This window comes from Sturnus vulgaris, chromosome 7 (genome assembly GCF_052056855.1).
Source record: "Sturnus vulgaris isolate bStuVul1 chromosome 7, bStuVul1.hap1, whole genome shotgun sequence".
In the NCBI taxonomy this organism is placed as follows: domain Eukaryota; kingdom Metazoa; phylum Chordata; class Aves; order Passeriformes; family Sturnidae; genus Sturnus; species Sturnus vulgaris.
This window is the reverse complement of record NC_142249.1, coordinates 30,565,923-30,583,652: the sequence shown is the minus strand read 5'-3', so window position 1 is coordinate 30,583,652 and position 17,730 is coordinate 30,565,923. Positions and strand designations below refer to the sequence as shown.

At 41.1% G+C, this 17,730-nt stretch overlaps 1 protein-coding gene across 1 annotated transcript in view; it reads left to right on the top strand.

Annotated features, from left to right (window-relative positions):
* The window catches only part of CLASP1 (cytoplasmic linker associated protein 1), a 169,543-nt gene that overhangs the window by 65,496 nt on the left and 86,317 nt on the right, over window positions 1-17,730 (top strand). Inside the window, exons 9-12 of the mRNA XM_088168262.1 lie at window positions 13,818-13,970; window positions 14,925-14,998; window positions 15,637-15,729; window positions 17,065-17,210. Of these exons, the coding sequence (XP_088024388.1) occupies window positions 13,818-13,970; window positions 14,925-14,998; window positions 15,637-15,729; window positions 17,065-17,210 (466 nt within the window). The remainder of the gene's footprint in view (window positions 1-13,817; window positions 13,971-14,924; window positions 14,999-15,636; window positions 15,730-17,064; window positions 17,211-17,730) is intronic.

Here is a 17,730-nt window from a genome sequence, read left to right as displayed (position 1 = left end):
TTCTGTTGGGTAATCTTTGTTTCAGGCAAGTACTGAAAATCCTTGTAAATTTTAAGGTTATTGAGTTTAAGCTTTAGAGTGAATTGTATATCCTAGAACTGAAATAAGAGTAGGAACTGATCATCTCGACATGTATATTTATGCTCGTCTTTACAATTTAACAAAGCAGAAACAAGGTGTAATGGAGTCTGTGGTTCTTCTGGTGAGTTCTATGTTTATATCATGAGCAGCCTATTGAAAAGGGGACAGCTTGCTTCTAGGAGCTGAGCCTTTACAAGGACTACACTTTACAGCTTGCTGTTTGGGAGTAAAGTGTGAGTGTCACATATGAAGGGACATAGCTCTCTACAGCATAAACAACTCAGTGCAGGGGGGAAGGAGCTGCAGTCTAATTTGTCCATTTGAATTATCATTGCAGTGATCTTTCAGGGTCACAGATGTACAAAGCCACTCTCCCAGCCAGACTTGCCTTAGGAAAATGGCTCCTTGTATTAGTAAAATGTTTTCTTTTTAGTTTTGACTTGTTGACTTCTTTAAGTCTTGCATGGAGACAGCAAGTGTGCCTGTCTGAAACCAGAGATATATATAGATGGAAATCAGTTGGGTTTCAGTATCCTGTGATGATAATGATTTCAGTAATTTTTCTGAATGAGGAAGGGCTTATACCAGCAGTGCTCACCACCTTGTCTCTATCTTGTTCCACATCAGCTTCTCTCAAACGGCAGAATCACCTCAGAGAAGATGTCAGTGCTAAGGAAAGATGAGTGATTTTGACTTCTTTTTTTCCCCAGTAGTGTTGAAAACGGCTGTGCCAGGCTCTTTCTGCAATTAAAGTTCCCAGCTTTTGCATGTGAACCTCTTTGATTTTTAATGTTACCCATTCCATTTAGGTCAGCATTTGTTTTGTGAAGTCTTTAATGAGTAGATCCAGAGTAAGATGTTTAGCTGGGTTGTGGTTAGGGTTTGTGTTCTTTGTGGTAAATGTGAATGATTCTGCTTGGCTTAATTTTCTTTCTTTAGGGCTAAATTAAATTATATTACCTTACACTTGCCATAGTTTAACAGCATCTCAAGAGCTGTTACTTTGGCTCAGCTGGTGTCTTATAACTTGTTAAGCAGCAATAATTTGATTGTGTGTCTGAGTCCCGAGGCAAATTCATCCTTGGTTTTCACTTGACAGGCTTTGCCCTTGAACAAGAGGAAATCTGCTTGCTTGTAAATGTTTATTCAGAGCTATTCACCAAATTTTGAACTTAATTGAAACTAAGAGGTTAAGGTCAAAACTACTCTGCCCTTAGTCCCTTTGTTTAGTTCTTCTTGTGGATAAGATGGTCTCGATGTTAGAGTCAAGTGGTACAGGAAATTCAACAGGGACGCTGATAGAGTTCAGATCAGATGAATCGAGATTTTACTGGTCTGCCAGAAGACATTTTTTCAATTTGAATTTCCTATTTGATCCTGACATGCTGTTATTTAATGCAGTAAGTGGCTTTATGTAGGAAAACCGATTTCTTTCATCATTCTTTCTTGAACAGAACAGCTGTGGAAGTTTTCTACTGTGCACACAGTATGTGGGAATAAAGCAGGATGGTTACTAAAGCAGTCAAATTATCAGGTGTGATCAGAATCAATTATTAAGTCCAACTTTCAGTCATGGCAGGTGGTTTTGGATGGCTGGACAATAGGCTTAAGTTTTACCTAAGTGTAGGGACCTGAGGATGGTTGAAAAAGGGTGCTGAGCCATGGGGAGACAGTGAATAGCAGCACTGACTGAGGCCAAATAAAAATGGGTTGGGCAGGATTATGTTAGAGTGATTAGGACACAACTGCTTGCATTTCTTTAACTCCTTTTTCTCTTTTAAAAGAAAAGGAGGTGAATATTTGTGCTTATTTTTAATAAAGTCAGAATAATAGTAATTATTTTTATCTGTGCTATGACTGCATTATTTATATTGCAAGCACTTTGGGAAAGATGCTTTCTTCTTTGTAGCACATTAAAGTTCCCCCGCTTGCTCGGGGTTTCATGTTGCCTCTGAAATATGAATATCAAATTTAGTAGGCTGAAGTAATTAATGACAAAAGGAAGAAAAATTTCTGCAATGTCTTGACTCTACTTTGTCTGCTCTTCTCCCTCTGAGTATGACTGCATTATTTGCTGTAGCTAATGATGATTCTTTATGGGGAAGAACGTGGATGAAGGAGTGTAGATTTGCCTTGTGTTTTAAAGGTGTTGGGGAGAGGACAAAACAAGCTTCAGAAAAACAGAAGCCCTGCTGTTAATATTTTACAAGTTGTGACACATTTTTGGTTTTGGTGCTTTTCTCCCATGACTTTTTTCCTTGAGCCCATTGTTTTCTTAAATTTATGCTTTGAAGGATGGATGAAAAAGGCCCAAGAAACAGGTGTATCTCAGAAATTGGAGCTTTCCATTTGTAAATCAGGCATTCAGACTGTGCTTATATTTATTTGAAGCTGTATTAAATATCAGTCTGATTTTTTTTAGGTTAGCCAACCACGTGAAAACCATATGCTGTACTGAAGTATCTGTCAAATAGACTAATTGATGTACTAAAACCTCTCTATGCTCACAGGAAACCATACAGAAGAAAATCTGAGATAATAGCAGCTTAAAAAAACCCAAAATCCCACAACGTTCTGCATGCTCTTGGATTCACCTCCATCCCAAATATATAGAGCTGGAAGCAGAATTTAGCCTAATGTGATGGTGATTAAATAAAATAAATCCTGTACTCTGATATATCTTCTGGCATGTGCTCGAATTCTGACTTTTCTGCTTCACCTGCAGTCAGCTTCCTCATGTGTACTCGGCCTTTGTTTCCACTATGTCAAAACAGTGGAACTAATCCTATCTAGATCATACACAGATCTGTGCAGAGTAGTATTATAAGTTATTTGCAGTGAACACCCATTCTAAAAATTACTGAACAAGCATTTTTTCACTAAAAATAAAACCTGTCTCATTATTTACTAGTTTCTGCTTTTGCATCTTAAAAAAAGCCTGAACATTTTCAATGCTACCTTTGAAGTCACTGGTCTTGAGTAATCATAATAAATACAATAAGATTTTTCTACAATGGTCCTGAGAAAAAATGAAATGCTAACTTTTCATTTATGGTGTTTATTCTCTTTGCAACACTGGGGATAAAAAATGGGCTTGATTGTCAGGAAACCATTGCTTCCCTCTGCCAGTGTTTGCCAAAATGAGCATGATGTGAGTGGGGAATGGGCATTTCTCACCACTCTAAGGAGCTGCTGCCCTAAGTTCTGGTTGTAGTGAAATGTGCTCATGTAGACATTGCAAAAGCTGGCATGGGCTGCAAACATAGGCACTGGTGTACTGGTGCTGAAGCATGGTTTGCAAGATCCTGTGATGCAGGTTCTCAAAGGCTCTGCTTGCTCTCAGGGTGCTGAATTGAAGTGGTGGGGAGACAAGAATGTTCCTAAGTTCTACTTTGATTAGTTAGGAGTAGGCAGAAACTCGTGCTTTTTAGTGCATCAGGAGAGTGCTGTGGCAGGCAGGCAGTGCTGCTCAATACTCCAGAGAAGTGTCAGCATCACGTCTGGTTCCCTATCCCTTTCCTTTGCTAACAGCTGCAGTGGGAGCTCTGGAGACCTCAGACCCAGCTTTTTAACTTAGCAGCCATTGTGACAGGAGCTCAGAGGCATCTCACATCACTGTTTGGTAAGCATTTCTGGCTACAGAACCTGGGTTATACAATTCAACTTTGAATTATTCTTAGATAAACGAAACTTGTCTGTACACTTTGCTTGTATATGTGTCTTCACAGTCTGTAGTAATATGCATTTTTATAAAGATGAAGCATTTATTTATGGTAGAAATTCCTGGTCATAGTGCTGGTCATGCCTGTTTTACTAGCTGATAATCTTTCTCAAAAGGCATGTAGGCTGGGGAGTTGTTCTGTAGTTTTCCCTCTGTGGTTTTTCTTTTGTCTCAACTGCCTTCAGTCTAAGACATTCTTATCTTATGATTATTGCCCACTGAGCATTTTACAGTATTTTAAATGGTCATCTAATTAAAGTATATTAATTATGCATCAGACCAGGCATTCTGGATGGGAGTCACTGATGTATGTGTGTAACAGTGTTCAGTTTTAGTCAGTGTAGTACCCATGTTCTTGCATTAGCCTTTAACCAGACAGATAATGCCTTGGGACAGAAGGCTTCTGTTTTCTGTGGCTGTACAGGCTGTAGGCTGGCAGCCTTGCTGTTTCCTTCATTTGTCTGGCATGACTGCACCTATTTTGTTTCTTGGCTCAGAGGTGGCTGCTTGGAAAGTTTAGGATGCCCCACCATCTCACGGGAGGGGCATATATAAGGTGCTGGGCAACATGTCCCTCTTATGTAAATAAACCTAAATTAAGGTACTGGAAAGGGCTGTTTCTGCAGCTTCCCCAGGTCCCTCCAGCACAGCTTACTGGCTTAATTTCACTGACTCAGCCATCCTCTGAGACTTAACCCAAAAGGAAACAAGGCTGCAGCTTGGCATTTTTATCTCCTTGTAGATACCTCTAGAAGGCTTTCTTCTGCAGGACTTGCATGCATTAGCAGGCTTTGCAGGATATTCTCTGGTGGCTGGAAGTGGGGTCTGCAGCACTTCTGCCCCCCAATGTACTCTGTGTAACTGCAGGCAATAAGATGTATTTGTCTATTTTTGTAACAGCGCTTTGTCCTAAAAATGTCAGGATGATCTTTCCTTCCAAACACAACTCGGCGTGCTTGTTGTCAGTGCCTTACACCTCGGTGTGCTGTGTGTAGAGAATGAGCATCCCTTCAAGAAGTGATAAGTAATAACAGTATAAACTGCAATTTCCTTGTGTTGACCATGATGGGTGTTGGGGCAGTCAGCATCGAGGTGAGCTGCACTGGTCGTAATTGCCCGAGGAGGCAGAAGGATCTGTGCAGGGAATGCCAATTGGGGAGTGCAGGCTGGAGAAGTGCCTCATCCTATGATGTCATGGCAGCAGATGGTGCAAATAGCTGGAAATCTGGACCTGGTTGTGGAGCTGGAGTCACTTGCCCTGTCTGCCCAGAGGGCTCTTGCTCTTTGCTGGTGAAAAACGCTGTCCATTTCAAGGCTGGTATTGTTGGTATGCCTGCTAATTAAGTTACATAGGGTATAGGCAGTCCAGGTAAGTCAAAATATCTCCTATTGATTCCACAGATATCTCCTTATTCCTTCAGCTTTAGGCAAATAAGCCTCAGGCTGCCACCAGCAGGTGTCTCCCTGGGAGCTTGGTTTAATCTTGGTCGCTGTTTTTCTTTAGCACCAACCCTGGGAAATACAGAGAACTCAATTTCAAGTGTGGCTAAGCTTCAAGCAATTGTCAAGAACAGCTAAATTAATTTTTTTTTCCTAATATGTTGTGATTTGATTTCTACTTTTCCCAAGCCCTTTGCAAATGTCCTTTTTTGAATATGCATAGAGCAGTTTTGAAGATAGTACTGGGAAAATAAGTAAACATCTTTAGTAGGAGGAAGAGAAAGGGATCAGTACAAAAACCTGTTCAGGAATTGGCCTTAATCTAGACTCTCTAAATGCCCTGAAGTCTTCACAGCCTTGAGAATGTCCCTCAGCTCTGTTTCAGTTTACTCACACGTTAAAATAACAAGAAATGTTTCTTGGTCTTGTTGAATGGCTCTGCCTTTTAGTGACATTTAGGTAATTTTTAAAGCGAATACTGTGCAAAGCTGACCACAGAGCTGGCAGAAGAGGCTGTTGCCTGAGGTGCTGGGTGTAGTGTGGATGGCCAGCAGCTGGTGATGCTGATGGCCACTTTGTCTGCTGCCCGAATCCTGATGTTTGCTTGCTGTGAACGCCAGGAGTCCAGGCTGTTGCCATAAGTTTTCCAGCAAATGCAGAGCAAATGGAGGTGAGAGCAAGGAGGGGAAAGGTTCCTTGATTGCTCCTTAACCTGACACATCCCTGCTATGTGTGCATGTGGAAGTGGCACCTCAGGGAGTTCCTGTGCCTCTGCAGAATAGGATTTTTCTGTCTTGTGAATGAGGGCAGAATAATTCGCTTTCTTTAATATAATTATTTGCATAAATAATTAAACTTCAAGGAAGGCTGAGGCAAAACCTTAATATTGCCACTGCAGTGCAGCACAGAGGATAAATATCAAAGTGGGAAATAGTGTGCTTTATCTGCAGTTCAGGTATGACAGAATGGTGTGACAGGGCTAATCCCCGTAATTCTGTCAAAAGGTGTTTTCTGACTCCAAAAGATCTGCCTGAGCCATCCTGTATCAACAGCCTTTCTCATTGATTGGTATCTCTAGGGCTCAGGGACCCACTTTGTGTCTTTCATCTTTGAAGATTATGCTAATGAGAGTGCAGTGAGGAGGGAGTAGTAAGGCGGTGCAATGTAAAGGATATTTTCAAGGGTCCAGAACAAAACTGGGGCAGCTCCCCCAAGCACAGTGAGTAGGGAAAGCCACAGCAGTGAAACACAGAAGCAACACCCTGGTGTGGAGTCTGTTCCAGGCTCTGAAATAGCTGGGGTGTTTGTGAAGGCTGGGGAGATGCATGGACAGGCTGGCCGTGAATGGAGGGTGGGTGTCCCACAAGGCATAATGAGGAACCTCTGGGCAGCCACAGGGGTAAGTGCAGGGCAGGGAAAGGCTGCTTTTGCTCTTTAAATTGAAACTTTATGTAAATGCATGGGTTTTTGGGGTGGGTACGTTTTTCCAAGGTATGCACTGTGGATTTCCTGGTGCTCTTGAGGTCTGAGGGCAGGCTGTGTGGCTGGCTAGAAAAAGTACTGTGGGAATATTGTATTTCCAAGGATTACTTTCAGGAAAGTAAATCCTTATCTCTATCTCTTCTCCACTTTGGTTTTGCCTTATGTACATGTCTGTGTCTGTCTCTCAATTATTTAATTTTTTTAAAATCAGTATGGGGTAAAGGCTGTGTATGTGCAGCTCCTCAGACATGGATGTTTGATTCTTGTTCAGGTGTCTGTATGAACCGTGTAAAGTAATTGGTGAAACTTATAAATCCTAGCTGTTAATTAATTTATTTCAGTTTTTGATGCTTTTGTGAATTATTTTGACTGTTTGAGCTGGTGCTCTTTCACTCAGTATCATAGTTATTATGTTGTCTTCTATTGATACTTAATTCGATAAAGCTTATAGGAATGTAACATTTGTATCATCTCTTTTCTAAATCTACTTAAAGCTAATGGAAACGTTCACATGGCTGAAAATTGTGTAAGTGACAGTCTCACTAACTCTTAGAGACTCGCATTTCCAGATGTGTTAGTTTCATGAATAGAATTTTATTAAAACTTTTGTTTCCTGTGTTCTTAGTTGTGCTAATGATCATAGATGCTATTAGAGGGGGCATGCTGTGACTTGTTGACTTGATGGCATTAATACTGTCAACATTATGGTTTTAAAACTTGTGTTTTGAAGTAAACAGGCTTGTTAAATCCTTTTTGTTTTTCTCTTGTTTTCAAGTCTTTAAAACTCCTGTTCTCAGTCATCTCCACAGCCATCCATCATGGCTACATCTTAAATTGGTGTAATCTAATTCCAGGATTCAAAATTTTAACATCCCTCAGAAAAGTAACTTAAATCATCATAAGTTGCATGATTTCAGATCAGTCTTCTGCAGGATGATTTTGTTTGAATTACCAGGCCAGTCCCTGAGAGCAGATTTTGAATGTTGCCTGGGCTATTGCTTATTCTCGCAGATTGAAGTTGAAATTCACTTTCCATATGCTTATTGTGTCTGCCTAGTCTGATGTTGGCTGTGGTCAGGTCAAAGTGTACAACAATTTCCTCATACCACTTTGGTAAAGTAAATTTTATCATACTGGTATGAGTTTAATAAATAAAGGGTTCCTCACTAACAGAAATGTGCTTTTTAAATGAGTTCTACTGCCTAAATGTTCTTCTGCTTACAGAGGGATAGCAGGCATGAATACTCTGAAATTGCTGTAGTTAGGTTCTTGGCTATAAGCAGTATGTGTATTATTAGAACAACAGCCTATGTAAGTACAATGTACTTGGAGCAGAAGACAATTCCAAGTGCTACTTCTTTGAGGATTATTCTTTTTCTTTGTTATAGGATAGTTGAAGACCTATTAGGTTCATTAGCTTGTGATTAGACAGAATGAGAGGGCAGCCAAGATGATGAGTGCCTCCTTTCCTTGCTAAGGAGGGAGAACTGGAGCATTTGGGATTAAAGAAAAGCACGTGGTGTTATAAGAATTATTAAAGCAAAAAGTGTTTTGCACCTACCTGGCCTGACATTCTTGGCCTGGGTCTCTAAGCACCACCTTAGCTGTGACTGATGGCAAATGTGTTGTTTATTGTATTTATTATGGCCGCAAATACATCGACTAGATTTTCATTGTTGAAATCTTCTTCAGAAGCACTCTTACCCATAATGATGCAGATTCTAGTTTAAACAGGGTGATATATGTGAGATGAGAGAAAAAAAAGCCTGGGTGCTGGAGGATAGGTATGTCCTTGTCATTGTTCAGCCCCTGGAGCAGTTCATGCTGAAGTCAGGTTTTTGAAACTCCACTTCAAAGCCAGTTGTGAAGGATGATGAGGTGGTTCAGCACATAGTGCCAGAAGGCAGCAGCAGGGATGGGCTGGGACTGGAACTGGTGACTGGGTTGACCTGGGATAACTGGATATGATGGGAGAGAGAGGGGCAGGTGGCATTGGTGGGGCTCACCAGGGTCACTGAGCCCAAGTGGGTGACGTTTTAAAGGCTCTGACACTGCCTGGTGTGGAGCGTGGGAAGGAGGAGCTGTGTCTGAGGCCAGGGAGAGCAGCTGGAACACTGGGAGATGGCCAAGCAGGAAACCTTAATGATGTGCTGTACCCATGAACTTCTCCTTGTAGCTGTGACTCCTTTGTTGTTAAACACTTAATCCTGCTGAGGAGCGTGTACGTGTTCCTTTATCTTTAATGCGTTTATAACCTCATTTTCCTGGAGAAACCTTGACAATACCGGTGTTGGAGGTGGACAGGCTTGCAGCTAAGCCATGCATGAGTTTTGTGTGTGCTAATGGGAAGAGGCATCTAACCTCAGCTGAAACTGTCTCCCTTGGACACCCAACAGAGGGTGACAACAGAAGTCACAGCTGGAGATGGGAGTGCCAGATGCTGCCCTTGGGGGAGGGCATGTGTTGAGATATCCAAGAGGTGTCTGTCTCCAAAATATGGTCCAGTGCTCATGGACTTGTGCCTGGCAGAAAGGAATAGAGAGGAACACACCCTGTTTCCTTTGGCATCAGTCGTTCTGCTGGTTTGTGTTCTTGGCTTGTAAAGGGCTGTCACATCTTCAGGGAGCTGGGCTTTGCCCACCTAGTAGGGGGTGAGCATGGAATTTGGAAGTGCTGTAATGTTTGTCAGCTTTAGCAGCTCTCTGTCTGCTCCTGGTGGAGCATGCCATAGGAATGGTGAGGAGGCAGGTTCCTCTGGTGTCATCCACTTTCATCTGCATCCAAAAGGGGGGGGGGGGGGGTTCTTCTGAGAGTGATGCAGGTGACTCACGCAAGAGGTACCCATCCTGCCTGTTTCAGCTGCCCTGATGCTTGGAAATGGAACAGATGATGAGTGGGTGCAGTGGACCCAGGACAAGTTTAGTCCTTTACAGAGTCAAATCTGAAGACCATAGTGGGGCATCTTTGTTAGGAATAGATATGATGGAAAGCTCTCTTCCCAGTCTGTCATCACTAGAGAGTAGCTGTCTTCTCTAAAGCTTGCAAACAAATAACTAAAATATTTGGATCGGACATCCTAAAGTTTTTAAAAGCCAGAAAGCATATTTTTAAATTTGAGACTATGCTTTAAAAGGTTCCAGGCTGGTGCTGCAGGCAAGGGAAGCACTGGCCCTTGTTTACCATGGTTTCTGAATAGCTGGTGCAGCCTCTTCTCACCACTTTTCACCTTGCCCAGACCTGAAGGGGTTACATTTTAAAATGAATAATGACTAAATTTATTCGTCATGGACAAATGATGACAGCTGTTGAGATGCTCCTGTTAGCGCTTCCCAGGGGATAAAGTCAGGCTGGTTCCTAGTGCAAGCCAGCTGAGCTGGGCAGACTCGGCTCATCTTCATCCCGGAGTGTTTGTCCTGGGTTCCCCTCGCTCGTAGGCAATTTCCTCCCTAGAAGTGAACCGAAGTTTCCTGGGCTAAAATGGGTGTTGATAAGAATCGTGCAGATCTGCAGCTGTAGGGAGAGGACAGAGGCCGTGGCTGTTTAAATCCACGTGTGAAGACAGCATGCTTAATGAGCGGAGGGGCAAGGATTGATTATGTTCTGGACTGAAAGCCGCGGCGCTCCGTGAAGCACTCTTACATCTGGGCACGCTATGGAAAAGATGAAGGAATGTTGAGGAAGCTTATTTGCAGAAGGATATGTACTTGTAAGCAATTTTCTCTTCTTCTTAAATAATGTAAAGGAATTGAAAAATGTAAAGCAGATTGTTTTCTCTCTGTCTCTGAGACGGCAGAGTGGCGAGCAGACAAAGGCCTCTTTTCTAAGGGCATGTCTTTGATAGAGTGTACTGTAAGGTCCTTATAAATAAGCACTGGGGGTGTCCTGTGATGGGAGAACGTCAGTGGTTATTTAGTGTTAGATTGGGGCACTGATTCCACTTCAGTGCACCTCAGCTGGTGTCCTGAGAGTTACACCCATGCTGAATTTGCCATTTGCAGATATGCTGAAAAATATGATCCCAGTTCTAATTATTATTATGAGCAGGAATCAATAGGTGGCAAAAAAAAATGTTTTTTTAACAATAATGTATAGTAGCTTGGTTTTCTGTTCTTTTCTGTACTCCCGTGTGCAGGTTCCTTTCTGTTCTTTGTTTCTCTTTCTGTTCAGCACACGTGCTGCTGGCAGACTTGATTTGCAGTTCTGGATGTGGTGCTGTCATTCTGCACTGCTCAGAGGAGAAAATGCTGTTGAGTTATTGAAGGGATATTCTGGTTTGATAAATATGTGATGCTTAGTTTGCAGACTTAATGAACAGGAAGATGCGATTGTAATCCAGTCATCCCCAGAACTGTGGGTGGGCTGGTTTGATTTTTGGAGTGTTGTATTTTTTTAAGGCTCAGAAAAGCCTGTTTTAAAAAGCTATGATAGTCAATTTAGTTGCTAAAATGCTACAGGAGTGTAATGCTTTTAATATCTGGATTTTTTAAAAATTTATTATATGAAATAGCAAACCACACCCTCTTCTCCCTTCAGAGGGCTGAGGCTTTAAAAATGCATATAGAAGAGGAAGTGAGTTAACTAAGGCTGCATCTAGATAGCCTGAAATGCAGCTGGTGGAGAATTTTATTACTGGATGAAAGAGGCTATGAACTAGTGACAGTGCCTTTTGTTTTGAATATGACTTACTTTCTCCTGGTTGTTAATACACATATGTCAATTAACAGTTTGCTAGATATTTATATAGAAGCTTTTGAAATAAGTACAACTGGGACAAGTTTTGCTTAGAAGTTTTTGGATTGAATGGCTGTGCAATTCTTTCTGAATTACTTAAACCTTGTCCTAGAGGCTTCAGAGGTGATACATTTTAAAGCCTATTTTGATCTGCCCTGACCTTGGTGCAACTCACACCAAATAGTGTTTTTCAAATAATTCGTGTTTGAACTAGGCTGTATCTTTTGGAAAAAAAAATTGCTTTTTAAAGAACTGCCTATGGTAGAATTCACTGGGTGATGCACCTCCTAACCTCACAGGTCAGCCCTGTGATTATTACAAAAAATGGAGGGGAGAGAGCAGGGAGGAAGAGAGGGGGGAAAAAGGCAACTTAGCATTTAATTTGTTTTTAACCTCCAGCCACTTGCCTTGTTGTATATTTTTCTATTAGGTGAGAAACAATATTAATAAATCACATTGGAAAACTGTATTAATAAATCTTCAGTAGCTGTGTTAACACAATATAATCAAGCAACTTACTAGGGGTCTGGCTAGACTAAACAATCTCTTGCAGAGAATTTTAATTTAATTGAATTAAAAACATATTTTCTAATCCTTTAATCATTCTCATGATTGTTCCCTGAGCTCTTTTCAAATTATTTTTGAATTACATATGTCAGAGCAAGACTGGTGTCAATAGGGAGATAGCACGGTCTCCATGGCTGCCCTCAGGCACTGTGTTAAAGAGACAGCCCACATCCTAATTGTGCCTTATATTCTCTTTAGCTGTGACCTGAAATTTATCCAAATTAAGGTTCTTGTGTTCACTTTTGCCTTGTTCACTTTTTCCTGAACAATACTACAAGTACCAGCTATTATTTTACCCCTTTCCTTTAGAGTTGCTTTTTTTCCCTAGCTCTTTCCCATATTTTAAGACATGTTGAACATCAAAATTCAGAAATGTCCTTGCCCACCTTTTTTAAATTTCTGGATGCTTTGTGTACCTGCTATGTCAATATTGAGTTGTGATTGGAGTATGGCATCATGTGCTCTGCTGCATATCAAACATGGGTTGTGTAGGTTTTTAGATGACATGTGATAGTTCTTCTGTGTCCAAATGCTAATAAGCCAGTGCCACTTAGAGCAGAGAAAACTGAAGGTGGTTGAGCTGAGAACAAAACAGGCTTTTCTTTCTGTTCTCTTGCCTCCCCTAGAATATGCCTATACTGTTATCAATTTTTTTTTTACTTTCAGAAAGCTCACCCTGTTTTGAATTTCACTCATTAGTGCCTAGCTTGGAGCATGTATTTGTTACTAGATGTTCCCAGGTGCTTTCCTGAGCAGGGATGGATTAAAGCACCTTCTTGACTTTTTGCCAGGTGAAGGAAATGTTCCTAATCTGGTGGAGAGTGGCTGTGTACCTTGGGCTGGTGGAGAGGGACAGACATGAAGCAGGTCTCAAATCTTTAACGAAGTGTTCGTGTGGAGAAGCTGAGTGATGGGGGCTGAGCTGGCTTTCTGGCCTCAATAATTACGTGTTCCATCTATATCAGCTGCTCAACTGCTTTGTCACCTTTCAACCTACGGCTGTTTTTTCAAGTGAATTAGCTAATCTGTGTAAAACTGCAATATAAGCAGTCCTTTGGAATTGAAGTAACCTTGACTGAGAATTAAAGTGGCTGTAATTCATTTTTAGTTAATTTAGGTTCACGTTTGGTGGTAGAGGCTAAAGTTGCATGTACACAGAAGATTCTATAATACTTAATGCCCCTTATATTGGTGTTTTTGTGAATAGGAGGAAACTTCCTTGTAAGGAGTCTCTGGTGTTAATTTAAAGAGTTAAAGGGGATTTGTAGCTCCAGATGGGTCTGTGATTAATGGTCTGTGGTTCATCAACAACATGGGTGTTGCCATGTGAACCTTCCTGGGTGATGCTGTTTATCCTTGGTCTGGTGCAGACAGTTGGCAGGCAGGACAGGGCAGCCTCTGCTGTTGGTCCCCTCCACACTTGGATCTTCTTAGTTCCACTACAGTCGGTGTCAAAAGAGCTCTTGGAGGCATAAATGTGAGAGATGCAGACTGTCAACACTCCCAAGTATTATCTGAGGCTTGCATCTTTCTGCTGTAAATTTGAAGTTCATTCTTTTCGTCTGAATGCATTCATTGAAAGGGTTTATAAAACAGTGGGTGCAGTAGTGAAGGATTGGGTTCAGTGAGCTGGTGGTATTCACAACTAACTGGATTTCTAGCATGAGGACACTACTGAGATGAGGGCTGGCAGAGCAGGCTGGAAAATGTAGAATGTTTGCCCATAACATGGGTGTGTTCCTTGGGACATCCCTTTGCTTCATTAAACTTACAGCTGAGTGTGCTTTTTTGGCAGATAAAATTTTTGATGATGAAGACTCTGTGGATGGGAACAGACCTTCCTCAGCCAGCTCCTCTACATCTTCAAAAGCCCCTGCAAACTCACGCAGAGTTGGGATGGGCACTACCCGCAGACTTGGCTCTGCAGCTCTGGGCTCCAAGTCTTCAAGTAAGCCAATGGCCTGTATGAATTGATGTGTCTGTGAAGTATTTACAGTGTTCATACTGAGATTCTTGCAAGCACTTCCAGACCAGCCCCCAGAATCCAGTAATAAATTTTTCCCTATGCAGTCACTATGTGTGTGTGCTCTGCATGCCACAACCAAAGTCTGGTAGGATGAATCTCCAAGCAATCCCCACATCCCCATAATTTGTTTTGCATTTTGTGAGAGATTGCACCTGTGTAATTGTGCACTGAGGGCTGTGAGTAGATCATGTTGGTGCTCCAGTGTGTAGTTTTTTGCCTTTGTTGTCCCAACTCCATCTGAATTGAGGCTGCTTATAGCTAGATGCCGAACTTCAGCCCTTGCAGTCTAAAACTGACACCACACTGGCTTTCTTCTAAGACCTTTGGGCATTGCTGATAATGAAGGTGCAGAAAGAAAACTGAGCAGTCGTTCTGAGTGTTAGCAATAATTATACATGTAGCTGTAATTCCATATGTGTCCTAGGGAAAGGGAGAAAGTTGCCTATATCAGGCAGTCTCTAATCTGATTAGTATTCCAGAGACTATTTATCTTCCTTATTGTTGGTCTGTTTGTGCACCTGTCAGATCTCTACCTTCATCTATTATAGATGGGATTAAATCCTTTAAAATAAAGTCTCCCATATAATTAGATAAGTATTCCCTTTCATCTTTCAGACTGTGTCCCCTAACTGTTGAGTGACTACTGTAATGACTTCCCTAATCTGCCCTCTGTGCCTATGAGTTAAGGATGCCATGAACGTCTCGCCAGTGCCTGGCATTGAATTTCTCTGCCTCTGCTTTCATTGCATTTGCGGCACTCCCAGACTGCATGGGTAGTGAACTTTCTCCTGATTAAGTGCCTTGATAGCTGGTGGTTTCTTAATTGATTCTCATGCTGATAACAAGATTGAAAAGGCTTTTTCGTTTGTGTGTCAGCAGCCAAAGAGGGAGCAGGTGCTGTGGATGAAGAAGACTTCATTAAGGCATTTGAAGATGTCCCAACAGTTCAGGTGAGTAATGTTAGCTGTTAAAGCACGCTGTACTAAAAAGCAGAAGGTGGATATAGGATCTAATGCTAATCATTGGCAAATTGTTGGCAAATCTTTAGGGGGAAGCAGGTTGGAAGTTGAAGGGAGGCAAGTTTAAAATGGTGGGGTGTGCCAGTAGTTTATGTGAAACCCTCTGGGAATGGAAAGCAATAAAGGTGACTTGTGTTTCAGAGATCACTGCTGTTGTGAGTGTGACAACTGGACACCATGCATGTTTGCTGATTTAGCTGGATAGCTGAGATGCATCATGTATCCCCTCTGCTTCAGTAGAGCTTTATATTTGCTGAACAGCACATGTCCACTTACGATCTTCTGTAGGTTCTGACTAATATAGCTACTGGTAGCTGCTGGAATGCTGCTTAAAATTGTGAAACTATAGTAAAATAATGAAATAGGATCCTTTAATCATCTTGTGATAATTGTTCAATTTTGGGTTGCAAGCAGTGGATGTAAATTCTGTGCATTATGCAAAGCCAGTTGTGTCCAAGCCTAGCACATGATGTTTAACCATTGAGGAACAAAGGACATAAGAATAGTTAGGAAGTGATCTGATTTTATGGAATAAATCCTTCTTTACTACTCTGTATTTCAATTTGTAGATTTATTCCAGCCGGGATCTTGAGGAATCCATAAACAAGATCAGAGAGATACTATCAGATGATAAACATGACTGGGAACAGAGAGTTTCTGCGGTAAGTAGTGAATTTAGATAGGATCTCTATTAATATAAGCTTTTTCTACACTGTCCTTAATCCCAGTGAGGGTACTGGGAGAACCTCAGACTAAGGCTGGAGTGTAGTTCTAGTGGTGAGCACCTGTTATGTTCCCCTGAACTTGAGGGAAGTATTTACTTGTGAGACTGAATTTAAGCCACATTTGTGAAAGAAATTGCGATTTGATATATAAGAGTCTGTTGAGACAGCATCAGGTTGAACTGGAAGTTGTGCAGCAAATCTAGGTGCAAAACTAGAAATTTGCTAGCAGGTGCTAAAATCAAAATGTCAAGTCTTATTGTGAATATCTTAAAACTTACCTGAAAAGGCAGAATATGACTTTGCTTACAGAGAACTTATTTATACTTCTGCAAAAGGGACGTGTAAAATAATTTAGCAAGAATTTACACACTTAAGTTTTGAATAAATATGACCATGGGAAGTGTGGAAGTGGAAAATTGGATGTTATATGCATGTCAAGACCGAGTATTATTTATTGAGGTGAGCTGTGTTTTCATGATACAAATAGATGTATGGTCTTGTCTACACACTAGACTTTCATCACTGGTGTAGCAGCTTTGCCATATCTGTCAAACTCTGTATTACAGATGAGTGGCAGACTAGGCTGATTCAGCTTACTTCTGTTTGATTTTGTTTCTGTACTGAGTAACGGGGAGCTGAAATCGAGGCCATGTGCAGATGCATTGGTGCACAGGAGGGTCTGTGAAGGTGTCAGAGGATTGTCTGTAGGATGGGATGGTGGTCCCTGTAATAATAATGGGAAACTTCCCATTTTGATGAGGTCAGGCTTTCACTTCTGTTAGAGCCAGATAACTGTTTTAATGAAGTCAATGGACACATTTTGGATATAAGCCAGTATGACCCTGGCCTGAGTGTGAACCATGCCCTTTAAGTCTAGATATCTTTTTAACACAAGAGTTAGCCGTGAGATTACCTAAACATTAGAAGCTGCTGTAAATAGGAGAACAAAGGAGAATGTTTAAGATACCTTTTGGTTTAAAAAATATTGTTTGGATTATTAACTATACAATTTGAGTAGCTGTATGCAACTCCTCTGGATTACTGTAAGTTAGAAAGGGTGTTTAGCTTATTGTACTTAGTATGTTAACTAACCATGGGTTGAATATAAAATAGGAAATAATAAAATCACTTGGACATCAAGAATCAGCTTCCTCAATGCATGTTGATGAATAATTGCACAAGAAACCTGGAACTGTGTATTGGTCCTGAACTGAACTTTCCTTACATTTGCTGCTCATTAACAGTCACTGATTTCTTTTATGCTCCTAACAGTTGAAAAAGATCCGCTCCTTACTTTTGGCTGGAGCTGCAGAATATGATAACTTCTTCCAACACCTAAGACTTTTGGATGGAGCATTTAAATTATCTGCTAAAGACCTGCGGTCTCAAGTCGTACGAGAGGCTTGTATCACATTGGGGTAAGTTTGTTTTCTCTGTGTTTGAAATGTGAAGTAGAAGAAAAGGAACAGGAACTGCTTAAAACACAGTTAGGATGCAGCTTGTGCAGCCAGTGCTATATAGTTAAATGTAGAACATGATTTTTCTGCATCTGTTTCAAACCCCATCCTGTAGATCACTAATTGTAATTGTGCCAAGCCGTGTTCCTGAGTACTAAACAATGCTGATGTGGGTACACGGAATGAATGAGCAAGCCATGCCTTCATGCACAAGCAGGGAAGCACTGAACAATAAAGCTGGAAATGTTTGTTTTGTTCTGGTTTGGATTGAGCTAGCTTTTATTTCTGATGGTCTGTGCTTTGTGAAATACTTCAAGAAAAAGGGTGCTGGCAGCGTTTCTGACATGTTTTTGTTTAAATATATACATATTTAAGTCAAAATAGGGAGCTTCAGAGGAATTGTAATATAAAGTAGCAAAAAATATGATATCACCTTGATCTCATTTGTTTGATAATAAATTTTTAGCTGTGCTAGTTACTT